This window comes from Dama dama, chromosome 5 (assembly GCF_033118175.1).
Source record: "Dama dama isolate Ldn47 chromosome 5, ASM3311817v1, whole genome shotgun sequence".
NCBI lineage: Eukaryota > Metazoa > Chordata > Mammalia > Artiodactyla > Cervidae > Dama > Dama dama.
The window spans coordinates 18928295-18952615 of NC_083685.1; the positions used below are offsets into that span (position 1 = coordinate 18928295).

Genomic DNA, 24321 nt, shown 5'->3' on the forward strand with positions numbered 1-24321 from the left:
TGACAAATTCTGCTGGACAAATGTCACAGGTACCACTGGAATTCAGGAAGTACATCCACAGATGGCAGCTCCACACTGATCACCCATGTCATGAAGGTGCCAGGAAAACAGTGGGGACTGAGGAGAGATATTTTATGAATGAATATAATGATATCTCTTTAAGACACTGGGTGACAGTGGTGGTGGGTCGTGGAGAAGAAAGTACAGATGGGAGCAGAAAGCCAGTGCTTCCTGGAGGGCCTGGCCGAAGCCAGAGAAATGCCACCTTCTCTTTTGGGACAGTCCTGTGAGAGGTATTTATGAATAGCATCTATGTATGCAATCTGGACCATGACTGGACAGATGGGGGTCCCTTGGAGAGCAGGAAAAGACCACTGGGAAAGGCATTAAGGAAATAAAAACAGCATCCCAGCCCAGACACGGCATGATTTATGAACCCACAGAGTTCAGTGTAAAGGAATGACAAAGTACCCAATCATGTGACAAGATGCTCAGCCTCTGTTACAGTAAGAGAAGTGCAAATTCAAACTACAAGGAGAGCCTCCCTGGTGGTCCACTGGTTAAGAGTCTGCCTTGCAATGCCGGGGACACTGGTTCGATCCCTGGTCGAGGAAGACCCCACATGCTGTGGGGCAACTGAGTCCATGCATCACAACTACTGAGCGTGGTTGGAGGCCATGAGCCACGACTACCGAAGCCTGTGTGCCCTGGAGCTCGTGCTATGCAACAAGAGAAGCCACCAAAATTAGAAGCCTCAGCAATGCAACTAGAGAGTAGCCCCTGCTCACCACAACTAGAGATGCTCACATGCAACGAAGACCCAGCACAGCCCAAAATAAATAAACTACAAGGAAATGGTTTGGTGGGTCATCAAAAAGTTAAATGTAGGATTAGCATTTGACTCAGCAATTCCATATATATGTGTGTGTGTATATATATATATACACACACACATACACACACCCCAAAAAATTGCAAGCAAGGATTCAAACAGAAACTTATACACCCATGTTCATAGCAGCATTATTCACAATAGCCAAAAGCTAGAAACATCTCAAGGGTCTATCAGTGGAAGAATGGATAAACAGAATGTGGTTTGTTTAGACAATAGAATATCATTCAGTGATAAAAAGGAATAACATTCTGACACATGCTATAACATGGATGAGCCTTGGAAACATGCTAAGTGAAACAAACCAAACGTTTAAAAAGTCAAATACTGTACTACGTCACTTAGATAACAGGCAAATTCAGAGAGACAGAAAGTTTAGAATAGAGGTTACCAGAGACTAGGGGAGAGGGAAATAGGGAGTCATTGCTTAAGAGGTACAGAGTTTCTCTTTGGAGTGAAGAAAAAGTTCAGGATATGGATTAGCAGTGATGGCTGCACAACATTCTGAATGTAAACAGGACCACTGAATTGTACACCTGAAAGTGGTTAAAATGGTAAATTTTATGTTATATATATTTTACCAAAATTAAGAAAATAATAATAAAGCTACAATAAAATAACTTTTTTCCAACTATCAGACTGGCAAAGACAAAAAATATAGTAACAGCACTATTTTCATGCGGAGGATGATCAATCCTAGAGGCAACCAACCCTGAATATTCATTGCAAGGACTGATGCTAAAACTGAAACTCCAATACTTTGGCTCCATCTGATATGAAGAATCGACTCTTTGGAAAAGACCCTGATGCTGGAAAAGACTGAAGGCAAAAGGAGAGAGAAGCAGCAGAGGATGAGATAGTTGGATGGCATCACTGACTCAATGGACATGACTTTGAGCAAGCTCTGGGAGATGGTAAAGGATGGGGAAGCCTGGCATGCTGGCGTGCTGCAGTCCATGGGGTCACAAAGAGTCAGACATGACTGAGAGACTGAACAACAACAAATGAATTAGTAGCATCCTTATGAAGGGAAATTCGCCATTATCTAATAAAATTCCAAATGAACATACCTTTGACTTAGCAATTCTGTACCTGAGTATTTAGCCTATAAGCAATCTCACATATAAAAAATGATATATGTACAAGATTATGTTGGTAGTGTGGTTTGAAATGACTATCCACGGTGGACTGAGTAAATAAAATGAGATGCATGTAGCCCAGGAGAAAATCATTCATTTATTTTAAAAGAGATGACTCCATACATCCTAATATGAATTAGCTCCAAGACATACTGTTACATGGGAAAAAACCAAGGCACTAGCATGTTGCTGTTGGCACAACGGGAAAGGACCATACATCCGTACATAATCGAGTATGCACAGCATATTTCTGAAAAGATACACAAGAAAATGATAACAGTGGCCTCAAGAGAAGACAACTGGTTTGCAGAAGTCGGTGGGTGGGGAAGGGCAGGGTGGGAGGGACTAAATTTTCACTGTATTTACTTTTACTCCTATAAAAGTAAGTATGCAAATAGTAACTATTCAGAAATGAATTTTTAAAAGAAAGTAACTGTAACCACAAGAGGAATCAGGATGATCAGGCCTGACTGCAGGAGCAGTTGGAGGAGGAAACAGTTGACCCTGTCTCCTAACGTTCTGTCCCACTCTGGCTGTATCTGAGAAAAAAATCATTAAATGGGTCCCCTGTCTTGGCTTTCTCTTCAGTGAAAGAACACAACCTGAGTTCAATGTTCTGCATAGTCCCAGTTGCTGTTACTTTACATATCCTTTTTATCATCCTTATTTCCCAGGAGTGGAAAAGCAGAGCCCCTGAAGTTTGACTGCCTGGGGTTGCAGCCTCGGTTTTCTTACCTATAAAATGGGCACTCACCCAAGTCATGAGGATTAACTGAGCTAAGAACTCAATATTCATGTTTGGTGCATGCTTAAAGTGCTCAAAAACCTCCTCTTCCAACAAAAACCTATTGAATGCCCAAGACCTGCCAGGCTGTGTTCCAGAATGTTCTTCCTCCTGTGTGTGTGCTGTAGCCTTGGCATCGAGGACCTGCCTCCCCTCCACAGGCCCGTCCTCCTTCCCAGGACCACTTCTGACAGGGCTGCAGAGTTCCTGAAAAGAAAACTAGTCCGGCAGCACCTGAGAAAATTAATGGAGAGTTTTTTTTTCTTGCCAGTGGGAAAACAATTGCTTATCGATCGCCACTCCAGGCCAAGGACACCAAGCTATACACTGCCGGCAAAGCTGCTTTTAATCAGTCTCTGTGACAAGCGAGTGTCTGGCCTGTGCCTTGGCTCTTGAGGCCTGGAGGAGAAAGAAGGGGGGAAAATGCACCTGCTGGGGCAGGGGCAGCAGTTGGGATGGAAGAGGGGACCTCTGTGCTGGAGGGACAGGTGTGTCCAGGTCTCAAGAAAGAGCCCCAAGGGACACAAACTTCAGTGCCTCAAGGCCACCTGGAGGCCACTCACTGGGTCTGCAGCAAGGCTTGGCAGGCAAGGCCTTGGCCATTCAGCACCACTGACCCCATAGAGTCTAAGCCAGAGTCTGATTGGTTTTAAGGTCACATATCCTCTGAGGTCACAGCCTTTAAAGGAGCTGATGAAAGATACCAACACTCTGGGGGTGGTGGGGCGGGGATTCACACAAAAGACAATGGTTTGCGTTATAACAGCTACATCCAACTGAGCACTTCTTTACCAATTATGGTTAAGGCTCTGTCTAGGTTATCATTTAACCCTCACAGGCCCTCTGAGAGAGGGACAGCTAAGCATTTGATTTTGGGTGGCGGAGGGAAGGGCTGAGGTTTGACAAAATTCCAGAAGTCCCCTCCTTGAGCCTCCTGCCCAATCCATGGGTCCTGCCCCAGGCCCTGAAGCCTCCCTACCGCCCTTGGCTGGCAAGCCCTCCCTCCCCTCCCTCCCCTCTCACAGATGGCTCAAACAGAGGACCAGAACCTTCCTGGAGCAGATGGACGGGGCTCCAGGCCAGGATGAAGGGAATGCTCCTTCCTCTGCCAGGAAGCCAAGTGTACGGGCCTCCAGGAAACGCACTCCCGTTTCCCGGGGGCAGTTTCCAACCTGCCCTGCTCAGCACAGTACGTAGCCAGCGAGCGAGCCAGGGATATGCCCTGACCCATGCACAGGGTCCTCTGCAGGCTTCCCTGAGGTCCCAGCAGACACCCCGAGACAAGAGAGGGGCCCAAAATAGCTGTGCGGATGCTGCCAAGGCCAGAGACGACGTCCTCCCTGGGATAACAGGCTTGGCCAGCCACATCCTCTCTCACCTGAGGAAACTGAGGCCTAGGGAAGTCCAAAAGGAAATTCACTCATCCATTCCTTCCTTCAGCAAGAAACTACTGGGGACTTACTATGTGCCAGATAAACAGAATAAATGTAATTTCTGAAAAGCAGGCGCACAAGTGACTCTATAAGCACAAGCTGTAGGAGAAAACCAGGATAACATCAAAGAGAACAACACAGGGGCCTGGGGAGGGGGGCGGTCTGAGTGGGAGGGTCTGGGTCAAGACAGGCCTCACTTGGGGCAGTTATATTTAGACTGAGACCAACAGGGTGAGTTGGCGCTAAGAGGGCAGCAACTTGTTCCAGGAGGAGAAAAGAGCTTCTGAGAAAGCCCTGCACCAGGAAAGAGGTGGGAGAGGGGAGGGAACAGAAAGAAGACCCCTGGAACTGAATGGGGTCAGAGGACAGTGGGCAGCTGGAGGGGCCAGAGCACAAGATTTTTGTCGGAAGCTGAGAGGAGCAGGAGGGGTGGCCCAGGCAAAGCCACAGAGGCCCCACTCGGCACCTGTTATGGGTTATGGAATTGTGTCCCCCAAAAAAGATATGCCAGAGTCCTAATGCAATATGACTGCTGTCCTTAAGAAAAGGGGGAAATCTGGACAGACCCACACCACATGGAGAACACCATGAGAATGTGAAGGTAGAGACTGGGGTCCTGCACCTACAAGTCAAGGAACGCTCAAGACTGCCAACAGCCACCAGACATCAGAAGAGAGACAAGGAACAGATTCTCCTTCACGGCCCTGGGAAGAACCAGCCCTACAACACCTCCATCTGGGACTTCAGGCCTCTGGGACTTTCAGCCTCCGGAACCTCCGGCCTCTCAGACTTCTGGCCTCCAGGACTGTGAGATGATGCATTTCTGTTGTTGAAGCTGCCCAGTTTGTGGTACTCTGTCATGGCAATCCTAGCAAACTAACACAGCTCCCCACCCAACCACACAAGCCTGCTGCCCCAGAGGCCACGAAGCAGAGGGTGTCTCCCAGAACTTAAGGGGGAGACCTGGGGGGCTCGGCTGTAGCAGCCGATGCAATGCTGAGACTTGATATCAGCTGGAATATTCCAGATTCTGGGCCTTGGCCCAACCAAGCAGTCTTTATCAGACTCAGTGACACAGACTCTTAAAACTGTCTCTCCTTGTATAGTCTTTAATTTGGAGGCATTGAAACTGATCGTTTCCCCCAGAGACAAGGGTCCTTCCTTGACAGAGGACATGAGGGATGGTGCTGGGTTGTTTTTTTTTTTTCTTTCTTTAATCTATAATTTATTTATTTATTTATTTTTGGCTGCGCTGTGCAGCTTGCAGGATCTTAGTTCCCCGACCAGGGACTGAGCCAGGGCCCTGGGCAGTGAAAGCGCAGAGTCCTAACCACTGGACCACCAGGGAATGTGGAAGTGCTGGCTTTGGAGTGAACAGACTCCATCCCCATCACAGTCCCTAGAGCCAAAAGTCCCTCTCGTGGGATGGCTGGCCACCCGATATATTTTGCTTGGCCTACACTATGTTTAAAACTATTTGAATGAGATGCCAATATTTCAGAGCCAGGAGATTTCAGATAAAAAATCAAAATGTCCAGTCTCTTGAAAAACTGAACACTGACAACACTGGGCCTGAATTCTTTCCTGGCAACAACTCCCTATAGCTTTGGACAGTAGACTCACTGGTTTGCATACCACAGTCCTCACTGCTCCCCCTTGGCTTCCCAACGCCAAGGACAGGCTGAATGCCATGTTACACATCCTCCTTCTATTCCACCTCTCATCACCTATCTCACCCCTACAGGCCCTACTCTGAGATGCATTGGACCTTAGTGCTATAAAGGGCACACGTCAGTGATCACCTATTCCAATCATTTCATTTCACCAATGAGAAAAGGAAGGCTCAGACAGATTTACTGATTTGTCCAAAGTTACGTAGTAGTTCCAAGCAGGGCTAAAACTGATTGAGTTTTTCAGAAAGGGGCTAAAAATGACAGGTACAGCCTTGCAATGTCCACCTATTGTGTCCAGAAGGAAGTCCAGGCTGAGCCAAAATCTCTAACAAAGAGGGATATCTAAGCCCATTCCTCTGCCTCCCTTGACACTCCAACCTGTGTGAGAAGTGAGAATGTGAAGGTGCGGTGTCTTACAATGCTCAGGAAGATGTGCACGGGCACAGAGATGTCAGTGTGACTTAACTTGTGAGAGCGCTGCCTTTCCCTTTCTTGTTTATTGGACTCCAGGACCTAGAACTTTCTAGAACACTGCCAGCACTCAATAAATACTGGCGAGAGGTCACTGTTTATTTTATTCATCCCAAGACCACTCAGAAGGTCAGACGCTTTCTTTAGCTGGCCTTGAATCCATCCCAGTTCCTTTAGTATGATAACATACATGATAACAGTATGAGTCACGTCTGGAACCGATCCTTGTGTGTCAAAGGGGACTCCATGGAGCTGGCCGTGCTGTCTGGTCAACTGGGCATCAACTGCTCTATTCAAGTGATTGTTTCAAGAGTGGATGTGTGACCCAAGTCAGTCTACTAGTCTTACTCTAGGATTTTATGGAAGTATTAAGAATGTCTCTTTCTGTGGAACACAGAGCAATGAAGATGTACTTCTAGAGTTACCTGGGGCTTGAAGAACCCTTCCTTAGAATGAAGCTGACAGAGAGAGGAGAGAGACAGAAAAGAATTAAAGTTGGAGACATTGTGTGGGCACCTGGATCCAGCCCTGCCTGAAGCCCATGTATCCCTAGGAGTTCTTAATCTACATGAGCCAATAATTCCCATTTATTGCATAAGCTAGTTTGCAGTTGGTTTTCTGACATTTACAACCAAAAGTCCTAACAGACAAATGATACAGAGTTGATTGACAGAAAAGCTTCTCCACTACGCTCCCTGACAGATGATCAGTTCCCTACACTTTAAGCCTCCCAACCAGGCCAAACTGCCAAGCAGCTGAAACCCCTGACAGCCTTCACAATGACAGTTTGGCAGACACCAGCATTTTCAAATTGCTTTAAAATTTTTTTAAAATGTTAACAGGGGGAAAAAAAATCAAAAACAGGGAAGGAAAGGGCTTATCAACAGGATGGAATGAAGGGAAGAAACTGACTAGTATTTTTAACACAAGAATCAACAAGTTGAGAAAGTAGCATTGACATATAACAGAGGGAGCTATATAACAGAGGGAGCTCAGCCTGCCACTCTGTGATGACCTAGAGGCGTGGGAAGTGGGGAGAGGAGGGAGACTCAAGAGGGAGGGGATATATACAGAATTACGGCTGATTCACGTTGTTGTAGGCAGATACCAACACAACATTGTAAAGCAATTTTCTTCCAATTAAAATATTTTTTTAATGACATCACTGTAGCAGCACCATAGTAGTTGTAGATGCAATAATAGTGATAACTAGTCTATAGTGCTGGCCGAGTGGCAGGAGCTACACCATGATACACCGTGCAAGTATCATCTCGTTTAACCATCACACCGACCTTATGAGTTAGGTACTATTATCATGCTTACCTCACCGATAAGGAAAACTGAAACACAGAATCTGAGTGTCCTGTACCAAATCACACAGTGAATTGGGAAAGTACAGGTGTGAAATCAAAGGCTCCCAGAGAGAGGGGGGAGCATTTGTGACCAAGGGCACAGTTCTTCTCCTTAGCTGGTAACCTTGAGGATAACAATGCCGACCTCACCTACCACCACACAGGTCCCTGTACACAGCAAATGCTCCCTAAATAGAAGCTGTTGCCAAGAAAGCACTTCAGTGGCTATCAAGTTCAAGCCCCCTTAATTTATATTAAAATGATTTTTTTCTAATCACACCATGCTAACTTAACTCTTTCCATCTTCCCTTCTAATTCTTATCCATATGCATCACTTTTTACAAAATTAAAAGCAGAGTGTGCCTATAATTTCGCATCCTTGCTTATCTGTGTCAAGAATTTTGCACACGCTCTCACAGCTTTCATAATCAACACACTAGGGCTACAAAAGTAGTGGTTGAGACCAGGGAGGTGAGATGACCTCTCCTAGGCAGCCCAGCAGGTCCAGGCTAGGCCAGGGTATGACCGCTGACCCCTGCAGTGTCCCCTTCTGCCCTGGATGCTGGCGGAGTAAGAACCTCCACTGTCTTAAGAGTTTCTAGACAGCTACTGTTAGGTCAATAAGGAAGTATCACAGAAAGAGAGAGCATCCCCCATCTCTTGCCAGGTACCTAAGGCCAGGTGTGTGCAGATGGTCCTTGGCTTGAAGAGCATGAATGAATGTGTGAGTGTGGGTGTGGATGTTGAGGGTATTTAGAAAAGTGAGGTCCATCTTACTTCCTCTTACTTCCTCTTCTCCCACTGAATCCCTCCCAGTCTTTCACTGGACCTAAGGAAGAAGTGCAGCAGTTCATGGGGTCCCAAAGAGTTGGACATGACTAACCGACGACAACAACAAGGAAGAAGTGGGAAACAATTGAAATTTCAATTTGTAATGAAAAGAAAAAGACTTGACTCCACCATTCTGCAGCTTGACAAATCAGAGGGAGGGGGCCGACTGGGAATCTACAGGCATCCAGGCCTCGCCCACCCACAGCCCTTCTCCCTTCCTCTTCCCTGCTCTTTGGAGGTGATGCTAAATCTAGCTTCCTCCCTTCCCAGCTTCCAGCACAAAGCAGCCCCAGCCAGGGGCAAAGAAGGGTTGGAAGCTGGCTCTGGGGGTCCAATCTTGTCCCCCACCCTTGGACCCAGAGGGCAGTAGAATTGTCTGGAAAAAAATCTAAATAAGATCTCTGCCAGAGGCCTTAATGGCAAAATCCCTAAGCGGCTTTAAAAAAACTCACAAGGGAGGTGTCCTTTCCTCCACACCCTGCCCCACCACCAAACCACTGGTTCCCCATTTAAACTTCTCCAACAGAGGCTTATCTCAGGCACCTCCCACTGTGTGCCTTCCCCCCCACCCCCCCCACTCACTTCCCACCCCATGCCCAAGCAACAGGGGCAGAGGGGCAAGACCTCGGCCTCCCTCCCCAATTCCTTGGGGGACTATCAATGTCTCCTCTCCAGGTTGGAATTAGCATTTTTATCTCTGCAACCGCCATCCCTCAACTATTTACAGAAGCCAACAGGGATAAAAAGGGACAACATAAAAATAGTTGCTCAGCAGCTTTCTGGGGGTGAGGAGGGTAGGGGCACAACAGATCTTCCCATTTTCTTTCTTCTGTCCTTTTCAAAACGGAAAAATGCTAGAATTGTTCATCTTTTCCAAACCGATCCTCAACAGTTCCAGACTGCTCACTCAGGCACTCCTTAGGGACAAGGATCAAGTCCCAGCATTCCTTGGTTCCCAGGACGGAGCTTGTCACCAGCCCCTCCCAAAAGTGTGGGTTCAGTGAAAGATCACCAGCACCCTGCTCTGCCCCATTTCTGCCCCAGGCCTCCTTCCAAAACCATGAGCCAGTCAACAATGCAATTTTTTTTTCCTCTATCCACTTTTCTTTTTCCTCTATCCTTAAAAATGTTTCATAATTGAGGAGGAAAATTCAGCAGCAACACTACACACATGACTGAAACTGAAAACACTGGCAGCTAAAATAATTCCTTCCCCGTTTTGGTCACTAGCATCCCGCAGCAGGGAATGCCAGAGGTCTTTCCTGTGAAGTCAAACAGCGCTCCTTTTAAATATGCCCTTCTTTTTGGTTTTATCAAGGAAGGGATCCAATCAGGGAAGGAAGAAAAAGTAACCATTCAAAATCTTTTTTTTTTTTTTTTTTTTGAGAGCACAACCATTTGGAAATCATTTCCACACCATAATCTCCTGGGGAAGGTGGATTCCACTCCATGAGAACATGGGCAGCATTTGGCAGCATAAGGAGGCCAAGGGAGACACGAGTGCTCAGGATGAGAAGGTATGTCAGGAAACTATACAGATCTCAGGGGACTTCGGCCTTGATTTTCTCATCTGTAAAATGGAGCTGCAGCAACCTACCTAGAGGGTAGCTGTAGAGTCAATCTTCTAGAAAAGTGCCCAGCAGACAACATGGCCCATAAGCAATGTTCTCTCTAAAAAGACTACGTTCTCCCTTCTTTGCACTCCACTTTTCCCAGCCATCATATAGGAGGGGTTGAGGAGCTGGAATTCTCTGAGTTTCCTCCCAGCTCACTGATCATACCACTCCATTTCCATGTTCTTGGTGGGCTTTCCTGGCAAAGCCATCAGGATCTGAGCTGACTCCATGCCTGGCCACAGGGTGCCAGCACCATCTGTCTGGTGAGGCTTTCTCTACTTTGTGGATTTCCTTACCTGGAAAAGGATCTCACAATATATATACCAATAAAATCACACAGGAACCTGCATTTAACACATCATGACTGAACTGAATGAAACTCAATAAAATCCAGGCTCTCCCCGAAAATCACACTGTGAGCTGACCTGGGAAGTGATGGGCTTAGACTGAAGCTAGGAGGGTGAAGTAAGAGAGTTTTGAAAAGTAAGGGAGTTTCCTTGTTCCAGGAAGCTGGTCTCCAGTTGATTTTGGAGAACCTTTCTTCCATCACTTTCTCCCTGCAAACAGAGTGACAAAGTAATGTCTTGTACCCAGAAGTTTATTAGTTGGGGGCTGCGGAGGCAAATGAAAGTACAAAGAAGTTTAAGAAGCTAAAGAAAGTACAAAGGCTTTAAGAAGCTCTTATGGGGCTTCCCTGGTGGTCCAGTGGATGGGAATCCACCTACCAATGATCCAGAAAGACTCTACATGCCACAGGGCAACTAAGCCACAACTACTGAGCAGGAGCTCTTGAGCCCATGCTCCACAATAAGAGAAGCCACCGCAGTGAGAAGCCCACACACCCCAACTAGAGAGTAGCCCCTGCTCACGGCAACGAGAGAAAGCCCAAGTGCAGCAATGAGGACCCAGCACAACCAAAAATAAGTAAATTAATTAATTAAAATTTTAAAAAGACGAAGCTCTTATGGCAGAAACAATACAAGTGTCAGTCAACAGATGAATGGATAAACAAAATATGGTGTATCCATACACAGATTATTCAGTCATAGAAAGAAAGCACTGATTTATTCTACAACAAGGGTCAACCTTGAAAATATTATGTTCAATGAAAGCCAGACACAATAGGTCCTATATTCCTAACAGGTCAGTATATAACAAGCACAGCCTGAAGGAAGAAAAGTCAGTTCCAAAAGGGAAATGGTGATTTCCTCAGCTTTCCAGTTAAGAAGGCACAGAAGTGAGGCCAAAGGCCACTGCAGCTCCATGGAGCCAGTGAAGCCCACATCTAGGTTATCTGGCCCGGTCCAAAGGGGAGGAGCTACCAGGAAAGCAAAACATCTGTGCAAAATAGCAAAACAAGGCCCTCTGACCCAAAGGAAAATCTGAAATAGCATTTGCCGGAAATCCCCGGCATCAGGAAATGAGAACCATATGCTTCCCACAACCACCATGATCCTGAACGAGCTACTCAGCCTCTCCAAGCCCATCCATGAAATGGGTTCATGATGCCGTCAGGGCGATTCTGTGGCCCACGTTAAAATCTCAGCCAAAAAGCCTTGAAAACAGGCTTGGCCTGCCCCACCCGCCCATCCCTTCCTCCTGAGAGAGGCGCTTCCCCACCAACCAGCCCATCTGGGATGCAGTTCTCAAGAAGGGGATTCCAGGTTACTCCAGAAAGTTTCCTCTGCTAGGTCATCCCATCCTACTCCCCTCCCCTCCTCCTAGCCAATCTCCACTTTTCAGCCCATCCTTCAAAGTTCAGCACAAATGACACCTCCTTCAGGAAGCCTCCAGTATTCACACCAGCCAGAAGGGATTTCTCCAGAACCCCCACTGCCCTCTGTTTCCTCATTCCCACAGCACTTATTCCTCCTGGTATTTCTCAGCAGGAGCACTCTTAGCCATTTAGGGCAGGGAAATTCTTCACGCCTGCTGTGAATCTGGCCTGCCTGCAGGATATTTGGCACCCCCAGCTTCTGCCTACCAGAAGTCAGAAGTGCTCAGCTTCATTTTGACAACCAAAAGTCACCCCCACACTTCTCCAAATGCTCACCAGGAAGGTGGAAACAGCCCTGATGAGAACTACTGCAAAGTTATTAGTGAATATACTTGTCTACCAGCCCACTAACAACTTGGAAACAAATACAAGCCTAAGTCAATCAGCATCACTACCGTGGCACCTCAGGCTGTTTTAGCAAACATTTCTGGGCTCCTCAAGAAGCCTAGGGCAGCCTTGCAAAGGCCTCTGTTCTAGAACAGGTGGTAAAGAGTTGGCTGTGTGACCCTGGGCAAGTTACTTAGCCTCCCTGAGCCCTTCTATAAATTGGGCTAACTCCTAGCAAAGTGCACGATTGTTTTTAGCCTCAGTTTCCTCTTCTCTACTACAATGAAGATAAAAATCCCCACCTTACAAGATTTGGGTAGGCAATAAATGGGATAATGCCTGCAACACACAGTATAGTATTTAACACATGCTCTCAGTCAGTCAGTCATGTCTGTCTCTTTGTGACCCCATGGACTGTAGCCCATGGAATTTTCCAGGCAAGAATACTGGAGCGGGGGAAAAAAAAAAAGAATACTGGAGCGGGTTGCCATTTCCTCCTCCAGGGGATCCTCCCAACTCAGGGATCAAACCTGCTTTGGCAGGCAGATTATTTACTACTGAGCCATCTGCGGAGCCCATCTAACACAGTAAGAACTCCATAAATGCTGGTTATGAACATTATTATTATTATCTAAGTTAGGGGCCCATCAAATGATGGGCATTACTTTTTATCACAAAAATAGGCTGTGCGCTCTCCCTACAAAAGGCTGTTCTCTATAGAGGAAGGGTTTAGGACCGCGGTCCGGAAAGGAGTTCTAGGACCCACCACGAAGCTGCACTTTGCATAGCATGCACAGTTTGTTCTTAAGTTGAATGTTTTTGTGAGGCGCTTTGAGGGGGGGGGGGGGGGTGCGGGGGAGGGGGTGTAACTCCCGCAAAGCCCTCCCAGTGTTGCTGCCCCGGACTCTCCCTAGGAACAAGGGAGTCTATGGGGCCGCAGCTATCTACTTCTCTCTCCCTTAGGGGAGAGCCACGGGAGGGGGTGGTAAATGACAGCAAAGCTCTAACGCACAGAAGTTTCTATCTCTAGGGCTGTGGGAACTTCCTGACCGAGGAAGGTAAAAGTTGCCCCTAAGGAGCAGAGCACTGCACGACCCATCCCGGGCCAGCGTGCCCCTCTTACTGCGGGCACCGAGATCCCCGGCCCCGCAAGCATCATCCCTCTGCCCCAACCTTAGCAAGGAGATAGGAGGGGCTTCGGCGCCACCTCTTCAGCGCCAAGTGAGAGCAGCAGGGCCGCTGGCAGAGCTGTGAAAACACCCCGCTTCCCAAACTGGGCAGTGCAGGGGGTGGGGAAGCCAGGAAAAGCGCAAGGCTGGAACCGGGCGCGGGCGGGGGAGCGGGCAGCCCAGGCACCGAGGCCAAAGCTGAGCGGGGGCCGGACCCAGCATCCCCGCGTCCGCAAGAGTCAGGTGGAGGGTACCGGCGAAGGCACCTCCCCGCGTTCACAGTGTGCAGCGGCCCCGAGGTGAATTTAGGTCAAAAAAGACCAAGCCTGTGAGGTTCCGGCTGAGAGAAAGGGGCGGGGGCAGAGAGGGCCGACAGAGGAGAGGCTGAGGGGCCCCCGGTCCCACAACAGCCGGTCCAGGGTCCTGCCGCCAGGTGTCCAACCCACCACGGCGCCGGTGTGCACCCCCCCGAGACAAGAGGGGAGCGGGGATGGGCCGCTCAAAGTCTGTCAGCCCTCAGCTCGCCTGCGCGCCCCGGCTTTCGCCACCTGTCAAACGCGAGGGGGTGGGCCTAGGCCGCCTGCGAGATCCCGAACTGCCCCGACCGCCGGTGACAACGGTTCCAAACTCCGGGACCGCCCCTGCCACCCCGGGCCGGGCGCGGCCCAGCCGAGGCGGCCACCTCCAGGCCCCCTGCGCCCCGAAGACGCGGGGGAAGGGGCGCCGGGGGCCGCGTCCCCACGTGGTGGGGCGTGGGGCGGCGCACGTGGGGTCCCCTCGGCGTCGGGAACCCGGGGTCGGCCTCAGGGCTTTGTCTGCAATCCCGGCCGTGGTCCCGCACCCTGAGCGGGCGAGGGCGCCCGCCGGGGCTGCGGCGGCCGCGTCCCCCGCCAGCGGCCCAGCTCCCGCCAGCTCACCTGGGCTCCACGCCGCCGCCGCCGCCGCCTCCCGCGCTCTGCGTCCCCCGCTCGGCTCCGCTCGGCTCGGCGCGGCCGCGCGCTCCTCTCCGCGGCCCCGACGGGCGCGCGGGGGGCGGGAAGGGAGGAGCCGGCGGGTCCCGGCTCGGGCGCGACGCGGCCGCGGGCTGCGCGGAGATTGGCTGTGGCCTCTGGAAACCCCGGCTCGGAGCCACCCGCGCCCGCCGCGCGCCCCCGAGGGCTCGGCCGCGCGCCGAGGAGAGGAGGGAGGCGGGAGCCTGAGGAGACGAAAGTAGCGGCGAGGCTGAGGGCAGGGAGAAGATAGGGGAGGAGGCGGAGGAGAGGGAGGTGAGGCAGGGCCTGGAGCGGGGTCGGGAGAGGTTGCGGACCCGCGAGGAGGGAAGAGACCTGCCGGGGCGCGGGAGCGCGGGAGGCGGCGCTGCAACTTTGCCTCCGCCCGCGGCGTCACCTGCCAGGCTTCTCCCCGCCGCGGCCGCGGCACTTCGCGCAGGCCGGACGTGCCGGCTGCGCTCGCTTCATTTAGTCAAACGCGGGGACTGCGGGGCGGTGGCTGAGCCACGGAAACTTCCCCAAGCCTGCGAGTCACCCGCGGCCCCGCCTCGAGGCTCCGCTCACGTGCCCGGCTGCTACCCCTGCCCCAGGCGCCCGGCGGTGGATGCGGCCTGGATTTCGGGTCACCACTCGTTCGGGGGACCCCCCCCCCTTCCGCCCCCGCCTCCCCAGAGACCGCTGCTCGGGGCCCGCCCTAAAGACTGGGGACTGTGTTCTTTTCCCACCGCCACTCCACCTGGATGTACCGAACTACAGGAAAACCAATGAAGTTCTGGCTTTCCCAAAGACTACTTGAGATGTTTTTTGTGACATACATCATATTCTTCCCAAACATTTTACCCCTTTGGCGCCTGACTTCGCTGGAACCCTTGGAGAGTGTTTAGTCTCCCAGCTGGGTGACAGCGCTCCGGGGAGGGGCTTAAGACCTCACAAGGGCTGCCTGACGCCGCCTGTCCTTGGATGGTTGCAAAACTCAGTCCTGACTCAAGGTCCAAATTAAAGGTTCGATGTCCCTTTCAATTTAGTTCCTCTGGCATTTTCACGCAGCAGAAGCGCTCACAAGCAATTCAGAGCGTTCCACTAAGATGACCGCCCGTTCTGGTGTTATTCAACATGCCAGCGTTCGTTGGTAAGAATAAAAAGCTGGGAACAACTGTCCTAAATGTTTATCGGGAGAATGGATCAATGAAACGTGTTATAGCCACTTAATGGGATATGATGCAATAGTTCAACTGAATGCCTCATATCTATTTGTACAGACAGGGGGAGAGCTCAGAACAAAATGCTGAGTAAAAGAGCAGGTTGCAGGACAGTCTTTGTTGTTCACAGACACATTCCCTACATACAAGTGGTTTTTTCGTTGTTTTATTTTTTCATACAAGTGTTTTAAAAGGCAAAGAGGAGGGGACATATGTATACCCGTGGCCGATTCATGTTGATATATGACAAAAACCCTCACAATTTTCTAAAGTAATTATCCTCCAATTAAATTAATGAATAAAAGCAAAAAAATAAAAAATAAAAAGGCAAAGGGGATGCTTGCAAATGACAGTTTGCCACTAAGATAAGGAGGCAAGGATAGAGAATAGACATGGGAAGCATAAAGAATGTTGTGAAGTGTCATGTGAAAGTGAAAGTCACTCAGTCCTGTCTGACTTTGCGACCCAGGCCAGAATACTGGAGTGGGTGGCTATTCCCTTCTCCAGGGGATCTTTCCAACCCAGGGTTCCAACCCAGGTCTTCCGCATTGCAGGCCGATTCTTTACCAGCTGAGTCACCAGGGAAGCCCAAGAATACTGGAGTGGGTAGCCTATCATTTCTCCAGGGGATCTTCCCAACCCAGGGATCAAACCCAGGTCTCCTGCATTGCAGGCGGATTCTTTACCAGCTGAGCTACCAGGGAAGCCCTTGTAAGGTGTCATGCCTTTTACTTACAAATGAATTTGAAGCATATGGCAAAATTAATTAACAGTCAATTCTGGATGGCAGATGCATGGTTCTATATTTTTCTATTGTCTCAAAAAAATATATTTCTTGGGGTTTATGGGGAGCATTCTGAACATGTCTGACTCTATGGCAGGGGTCAGCAAACTTTTTCTGTAAAGGACCATGTAATAAATATTTTAGGCTTTGCAGGCTCTATGGTCTCTTTTGTAACTATTCAACTCTAATATTCTGGCCGCCATAGACAAAAGTAAGTGAATGGGCATGGCTGTGTTTGAATAAAACTTTATTTATGAACACTGAAAGTTGAATTTCATTTAATTCTCAATGTCACAAAATATTATTGTTTTGATTTTTTTTCAACTATTTAAAAATGTATAAACCATTGTTAGCTAGAGGGGCATATAAAAATAGGTGGCATGGCAGATTCAGCCCCTGGGCAATAGTCTAGCAACTCCTGCTTTGAAGAAACCAAAATAAATATTGATCTTTCCCTGTTGCTTGTTAAAATATGCAATTCTGTGTTTACATTGTGTTACTCAAGTGTCTGTATTTTAGTAAAACACTTGAGCTAATACAGGCAAACACAGATATATCTGTGTGTGTGGTAGTCACTCAGTCGTGTCTGACTCTTTGCAACCCCATGGTTGCAACTCAACTCAATGCAACCCCATGGACTGTAGCCCATCAGGCTCCTTGGTCCATGGAAATTCTCCAGGCAAGAATGCTGGAGTGGGTTGCCATGCCCTCCTCCAGGGAATCTTCCCAACCCAGGCATTGAACCCAGTTCTCCCACATTGCAGGCGGATTCTTTACTGTTGAGCCACCAGGGACAGCTATGTAAAGTAAGAAGCTAGTTATGTGAGAAACATATGTCCATTCAAATCTAAATTCAAACCAAAGACCCACTTCTGTCTGGAAGAATTTCCTGAAATACTATGACCCACACCCTCCTTGACTTCTCCCCTTTCTTAGCTCCTACAGCAAGGACTGGCCCACTTACTTGCTGCTCAGCAACTGTGTCTTCTTTTTCTTTTATATGTTTATTTAGTTATTTGGCTGCACCAGGTCTGATTTGCGGCACTTGGCATCTTTAGTTGTGGCATGTGAGATCTAGTTCCCTGACCAGGCATTGAACTCAGGCCCCCTGCATTAGGAACACAGAGTCTTAGCCACTGAACCACCAGGGAAGTTCCCACTGTGTCTTCTTTAGTCTTTACTTTTCACTTCTGCCTTCTGACTTGCCAATAGAGCGATACATTCCTGGAGTACAGGTAGATACCACAATGAAACATTTGCTTACTGTGAACATTGTGGTTGAAAGCAATGACTTTGGAGTCAGTCAGACCTAGCTGAAATCAAAGCTTCGCTAGTTACCAGCTCTCTGATGCAAAGAACTGACTCATTTGAAAAGACCCTGATGCTGGGAAAAATTGAAGGCCGGAGGAGAAGGGGACAACAGAGGATGAGATGGTTGGATGGCATCACTGACTCAATGGACATGAGTTTGAGTAAACTCCGGGATTTGGTGATGGACAGGGAGGCCTGGCGTGCTGCAGTCCATGGGGTCACAAAGAGTCAGACATGACTGAGTGACTGAACTGAACTGAGCCTTGGATGAGTGACCTTGGGTTCATCAGCTGTCAAATGGGGATAATAAACCTAACTCAGAGGCTTGGCTTGAGGTTTAGATACAATATTGTGTGTAGGGTCCATCGATAGATAAATGGATAAAGATGTATAATATTTAAACACAATAGAATATTACTTAACCATAAAATGAATGAAATCTTGCCATTTGCAACAACGTAGCTGGAAGATACTAGGAGGGTGTTATGTTAAGCGAAATAAGTCAGAAGGTGAAAGACACTATATGATTTCACTCATATACGAAATCTAAAAAAACAGGAAAACAAATAAAGCGAAACTCATAGACACAGAGAACACATTGGTGGTTACCCAAGGGGAAGAGGGTTGGGGATGGGCGAAATGAGTAAAAGGAATCACATGTAAGCTGATGGCTAGACTTTTGGTGATGATTACTGTGGAATGCACACAGACGTCACATCATAATGTTGTACACCTGAAACATAATGTTACATAACTATTTTACCTCAGAAATAAAAGATAATAACTCAGTGCCTGGCACTAAAGTGCTCAAAGGTACTATTAGTGTACTTAGCACAGAGCTAAAAGCCCCATCAGTTAGGTACAATGCTTATTAAAGTGAATTAGAACAGAGCTGAGCAAACACAATTGCCTTTCACTAACATTCAGCTGCTCTTTTTTTTTTTTTTTTTTGAGTTCACGTTTGTTTATTGTTGTAACATTTTGTTTTGAACATCAAACACTGCACCAAAATATCAGCCATTTATCTTCAGACAGTTATCTTTGCCATAAAGTAATGATATTGACAATTTCTGACAACTCAAGAAACATATTAGTGGCACTGCTGTGTCTAATAATCAAATGTCATCATAGACCGAATGTAATGATTAAAATAAAAGAGCAACATTTCCCCTTCCTCTTCCTTTTCTTACCTTTAAAACAAACCCAAAAAAGTAGTTTTCACCTGGAAAGAGCACTTACTTTAAACCAAAACTCAATTTTTCACCGATTTTATTATACCCAGCATTCTCTAAAGCGGGAAAACAAGGCTTCCCAGAGTTAACTATTGACGATACTTGAAAAGATGACAAAATCCCCTGGGAGAGTCTGTTTTCACCAACCTGCAAACAACTCAAGTCTGCTCTTGGCCTGTTCCTTTGGGTCTGGCCGGTACCTCTGAGGACACACTCCATCTGCAGGGCCATATGCAGTCGGGGGTACGAACACTTCTGGCTCCGGTGGGTGGCTATCACTCCTGGATTGTCAGCAGCTTTTATCTCACATCATGCTAGGAAGTTTTTTCCTTTTTCCAGCTGAAAACTAGGTGATGTCTTACAGCACAGCAGATGTGGTCCTCACATGCAGGGCCGAGCCTGCCTGCTCTGGGCCCTTGAGCATGCTTCCTGAGCCCCGCAGAGACACAGATGTGGACACCACAGCCGCATGAGCTTCTGCGCAGACACCAAGGCAGGTGTATAGTTGGATGGATACAGTCGGGAGGGACGAAAAGAGGGAAGGGGCCACGGCCATTCCACTGGTGGAGAGAGTGACCCAGAGGCGGCTCCTTGAGATGTCGCCCGCCCCTGAGGGCAGCGAGTGGCCACTGCTCCTCCTCAGCTCTCCTCCTGAGGTCTGTGTACAAACACACCGAGGGCATCTCTCTTTCACAGAAAGAACAAATGTCATTTGTACCAAATGGCAATGGATTTTCAGCACAAACAATACTTTTGTGACACTCAAGCGATCGTCGTCATCTACATTCAGCAAGAGGGGCTCCTTTAAATGAGGAGGAACACTCAGGTTGATCAGCTTGTGTACCCAGCGGACCGGTGACACCCGCCGATCAATGTGCAGGGACAGGATGACACACTCTAGCACTGACGGACACTGGGCGGAGGGGTCGGCCGCCCCAGTGCAGGTTCTCAGTCGTGACCCTCTAAGATGCCCCCATCCCGAGAGGAGAGCTCATCAAGGAGAAGCTGTCTCATGAGAGACTCTTTAAAGGACAACCAATGAAGGACGACAGGAAGGTATGTGTCAAGCTTTTCCGTACCGCACACAAGCCTATGCGGCTCCAGGGAAGGGCCTGCACCCAGCACAAGGCCAGGCCGCCCCCAGCAGCCATGAGATGAAGGAATCACGGGCGACCAGGATGTCACTAACGGGGCAGAACCTCACACGATGAACACAACCCAGCTTCCTGACCTGCTGTCCGTGAATGGGTCTTTAAACGATGCATCCTTGAACCGTTTGCGGTGGGAAGGTTTGCCCTGGGGGAAGCATGTCTGGTTTCTCTGGGAACACGGCTTCCGGGCTCTGCCTCCAACATGGCTCAATGGAGTCTGGGACCTTCAACCCTCCACTCTGGAGAGCAGCCACCCCCACTTCTCCAGGTCGACATGAACAGTACCGTGGTGGAGCAAACTGAAAAGAGGAGTGCCCCCAAAACCAGCAGGGAAAGCAAGAGGCGGACCGAAACCACGGTGGGGGGAGGGGTGAGCACCGCTCTGCAGTATTTCACTATCACCCCCCTCTCCCCCGACTCTGGAACCTGCTCACTGCTTTCTCACCCAACGCAGGGCTGCATGAGGTCACCACTGGTCCCGAGGGCCTCCTCTCTAACAGTTCTCTTGATTTTAAGCCCGAGGGGGCTGTCCGCACCGGCTCATCTCTGCAGGCTCGTGCTCACAGCCCTGGAGGGGCGTGTGGATGGGACCCTTCCTGAGTGGCTTGCTCAGTTGCAGGCAGGGGGAGGGGAACAGACCCCTTCCCGGGGCCTGGCACAAGCACACGCCTGCATCTCTAGGCCTCCCTGAGAACTGAGTTTCCCTGCTGGCTAACCGACTCCTGCTGCCAGGACCACTCTCACGACATCACACATCCTGCAAGACCCGTGCCTTCCGGTGGGTCCAAGACACAACAGTTCAAGTCCCTGCCAAGGAACGGTCAGGGTGAGGAGGCGATGGTCCTTCCTTCCCCTGAAGCCCCAGGCGCCAGAGCCAGCATCCTTCTTCCGTGGAGTAGGAGATGGAGGGAGGAGCCCGTGGGAGAAGTGAGCGGGCGGTTCAGACATCATCAATAACTGGACCCTGATTCCCTATAAGCAAGCCCTCCTCTCAGAGAGAGAAACACTCTCAACTGCCCAGTGGAAATTAGAACACTTTACTTTGTGCAACGTTTGGTCCACTCTTAGCTTCTCTTTTCTTCTTCTTAAATTATGCAATTAAAGGAGCACCCTGCACGCAACTCGACACAGAGCATGTGGGAGGCCAGGCCGGTGACTGGAGCCTGGGCCTCGGGCCTGAGCCCCTCACTGTGCCGGCCTTGGGCACCACACGGCAGCCCTGGGTCCAGGAGGGCACAGGGGGGCGTGTCCGGCCCGGGCAGCTCCCCAGCCCATTCCTGCCTGGCGCCCGGCGGGCAGCGCGCCATCCCACACCTGTGGCCGGGAGGGTCCCCGCATCCTCTGTCCAGCAGAAGGCCGGTCGCCTCCCCTGCTGTGGGGGCCAGGATCCAGCCCCCCGCCAGGGGTGCCACCTCAGAACAGGTCCTCCAGGTCCACCTCGGGGATCGGCTCTCGCCAGTAGCAGAAGGAGCTGAACTCCGGGCATGGGAAGGCGGAATTCTGTTCCTTGTTGAGAAGCGGGAACACGTGTTCCACTAGCTCGCTCAGCCTGTGGTACGAGGACTTGTTTCCTTTGGTCCTTTCTTGTATCAGCTCGCCCTTGGGGTTCTCGGTGAAGATCCTGCAGTCTGGGACACCCACTTGTCTGTAAGCATAGACGTCATTTGGGCGGTTCCCAAAGGCAGCGTAAAAGGGCTGCTGAGCTGGGGCAAAGAGATTCTTGATGTCGGTCAGACACTCAATCTTGAACTTCTCTGGCTTCTTTTCTATTACTTCCCTGTGGAAGGCAGAAAACAGGCTGCTGGGGGACAGCATGAGGGGGCCGCGGGGCAGGATGGTGCCCTTGTCATTGACCCAGTGCAGGTAGCCGCGGGTCATGTCGGCCATGCCGATGGCGCGGGCCGAGCAGTACAGGAACTTGTAGCCATTCTCGTTGATGGAATGGTAGAGCTTCGCGATACCCTGGTGCGTCCAGTCTTTGCCCAGCTGCGGAAGAATCTGTCCCAGAGCGTCAGACTTGGTTATCGTCCTGTCAATGTCGGAAATGATGACCTTGTCGTTCCAGTTCCACAGGTAAATGGTCCCGGCACAGCGGCAGGTGCCCTGATACTGGGTTGTGATACTAAACACGACATCATTTGGGCCATCTTGGAGGTTCAGTTTTGCGATCTGGTCTGAGGACAGACGAAGAGACTTCTTATAGGAGGTTGTGCCACTATGGCTTGGGGGTTCTGTGGGGGCAGAGTCCACCTTGATGGACTCTTCCAGTTCCTGGGACCCTTCGTCACTCGATGAGTCGTCCTCGGCCGACCTGCCGCTGGCTGGCTTCTTCGTGCTTGATGGCCGGTCACTGGGCGGTGGGACCTCCACTTTCCCTTCCTTGGCCTCTGGCAGCTGCTTGGTTATGCTCTCCCTCTTACGCCAGAACCACCAGTGGCCAGATTTCTTTGGCATCTTATCTTTGACCCAGGACTCGACTGTGGCCTTGGGCAGGCTCTTCTGGAAGACCTGAAGGCTGAGGACCATGGGGGCCGCCAACACCCAGCTGTAGTAACGGTTATATATCCGTATCACAAGGTTGGGATTGTCTATGAGCCCAGGGTTTTCTGCGAATTCATGGTACGTAATGATGTGCTCCATAAATTTCTCTTTGGAGATCTCTCCGTTCTCGCTGAGGCTGCCGCAGAGCGACAGGGTGACGTCGGGCAGGTCCATGGCGGAGTCCGAGAGGCACTCGGTGCCGCTGTCGGCCGCCGCGCTGCCCACCGACTGGGGGGACTGGGAGCCAGACAGCATGTCGGACTCGGGCCACTGCCGGGAGCCAGGCTCCGACTCGCTTTTGGGGAAATAGAGAGCTGCAACCTCAGGTTCCAGCGCCTTCAGGTCGTCCAGGTAAATATCATCAGGCCCCTGGTGTTGGCTTCTCTTGTGGACACCTCTCTTCTTGGAGGGTGAGTCGATCTTAGCAGCTGGTCGAGTTTCCGAGGGCGCCTCCACGAAGGGGGGTGAGGGAGGCAGGTGGGGGGCATCCAACCCCGCGGGGGGCTCCCGAGGGCTGGCTGCCGAGGCTGCCCTGCCATGCTGCTTCCCTGGGGCTCGCGGCTTGGGCTTCACGATGGTGCAGACCGTCTCCCCCATGGAAGCATCCTTCTCGACCTCACTCAAGAGGCTGTCCTCGCTGGGGATCACCCGGAAGTGGGTGTTTTCTGACGGCGTGATCATCGCTGTCCTGGGATGATACTCGGACCGTTCCCGTTTGCTGACCTTGGTGGACTCCGGGAACCCGCCCCAGGTCCACTCCATGTGGGACTCGGATCTGAGCAGGCTCCCGGCGAGCTTCACTTCCAGCTCTGAGTCACTCTTAGGACAGGCCACTGGGGGGTAGGGGTTGTCTAAAGGGGACCAGTCTCCATCAGACAAGGGGTAGTGGTCTCTGGAATGGAAGAGCAGGGGCTCTTTATGTTCTTCTTCCTTTAAGGAAGCATTTGAAGATCTTGCCGACTGGGCCCCCTTGTCATCGTCGGAGCTCAGGTCCACACCCATGGTGTCCTCGGCAGGGGGCAACACGGCCTGCTCCTCCTTCTTAATGTCCTGTTTGCATTTCTTCCTTCTTCGTTTTTTCTTTTTCACAGAACTGGGGGTGAAGACTGTCTCTGCTTCCAGGATGTGGGCAACATCCGAACTCTGAGGAGGTCTTTCATTTCCACCTGGTTTCACCAAATGGCTGTCAATGTCTGTAAAGAACTGATCTTCAGTAGGGATTGGTGAGGTGGCCAGGTAAGCAGGGAGCTTCTCATACTCCTCTTCTGTTTCCTCGACAAAGAAAGCTTCCCCGTTGTCGCCCAACTTCATGTGGAGATCCACAGCGTCGCCATTGATCTCCATGTCAATCACCTTCTCCTTGGACCTCAGGAGCCCCAGCTTCCCGAAGCGCACGTGGAAGGGTGAGCACTGGTAGGAGCCATCCTGCTGTCGCACAACCACCACGTCGATGCAGCCGGACAGCGTGGCCTGGTTGATGCCCTTGTAGAGCTCCTTCACTGTGACGATCACCTGTCCCGCCAGCTGCCCCACATAATTCATGGTTTGAGACTGCGGGGACTCCGTCCTGGCCCGCGCCGGCGCCCGGAGGGCAGGCGGCGGCCGGACGGCTTCGGCGAGGACCCGCCGGGCTGGGCGCGCTCGCGGGCG

At 50.4% G+C, this 24321-nt stretch overlaps 2 protein-coding genes across 5 annotated transcripts in view; both read right to left on the reverse strand.

Moving 5' to 3' along the window:
• CAMKK2 (calcium/calmodulin dependent protein kinase kinase 2) overlaps nt 1–14455 on the reverse strand; it is a 50934-nt gene extending 36479 nt beyond the window's left edge. For all 4 annotated transcript variants that reach the window (XM_061141959.1, XM_061141957.1, XM_061141958.1 and 1 more), the window contains exon 1: nt 14382–14455. The gene's annotated coding sequence lies outside the window, so the exon portion shown is untranslated. The remainder of the gene's footprint in view (nt 1–14381) is intronic.
• A 7064-nt stretch (nt 14456–21519) lies between these two features.
• Nucleotides 21520–24252, reverse strand: LOC133056549 (phosphatidate phosphatase LPIN2-like). Its single transcript, XM_061141960.1, has one exon. The coding sequence runs from the start codon at nt 24211–24213 to the stop codon at nt 21544–21546; it is 2670 nt and encodes an 889-aa protein (XP_060997943.1). The 5' UTR covers nt 24214–24252; the 3' UTR covers nt 21520–21543.
• Between the last annotated feature and the right edge of the window lie 69 nt (nt 24253–24321).

Excerpts from the sequence above, each read along its gene's own strand:
- LOC133056549 (XM_061141960.1), bottom strand. The coding sequence starts at position 24,213 with ATGAATTATGTGGGGCAGCTGGCGGGACAGGTGATCGTCACAGTGAAG.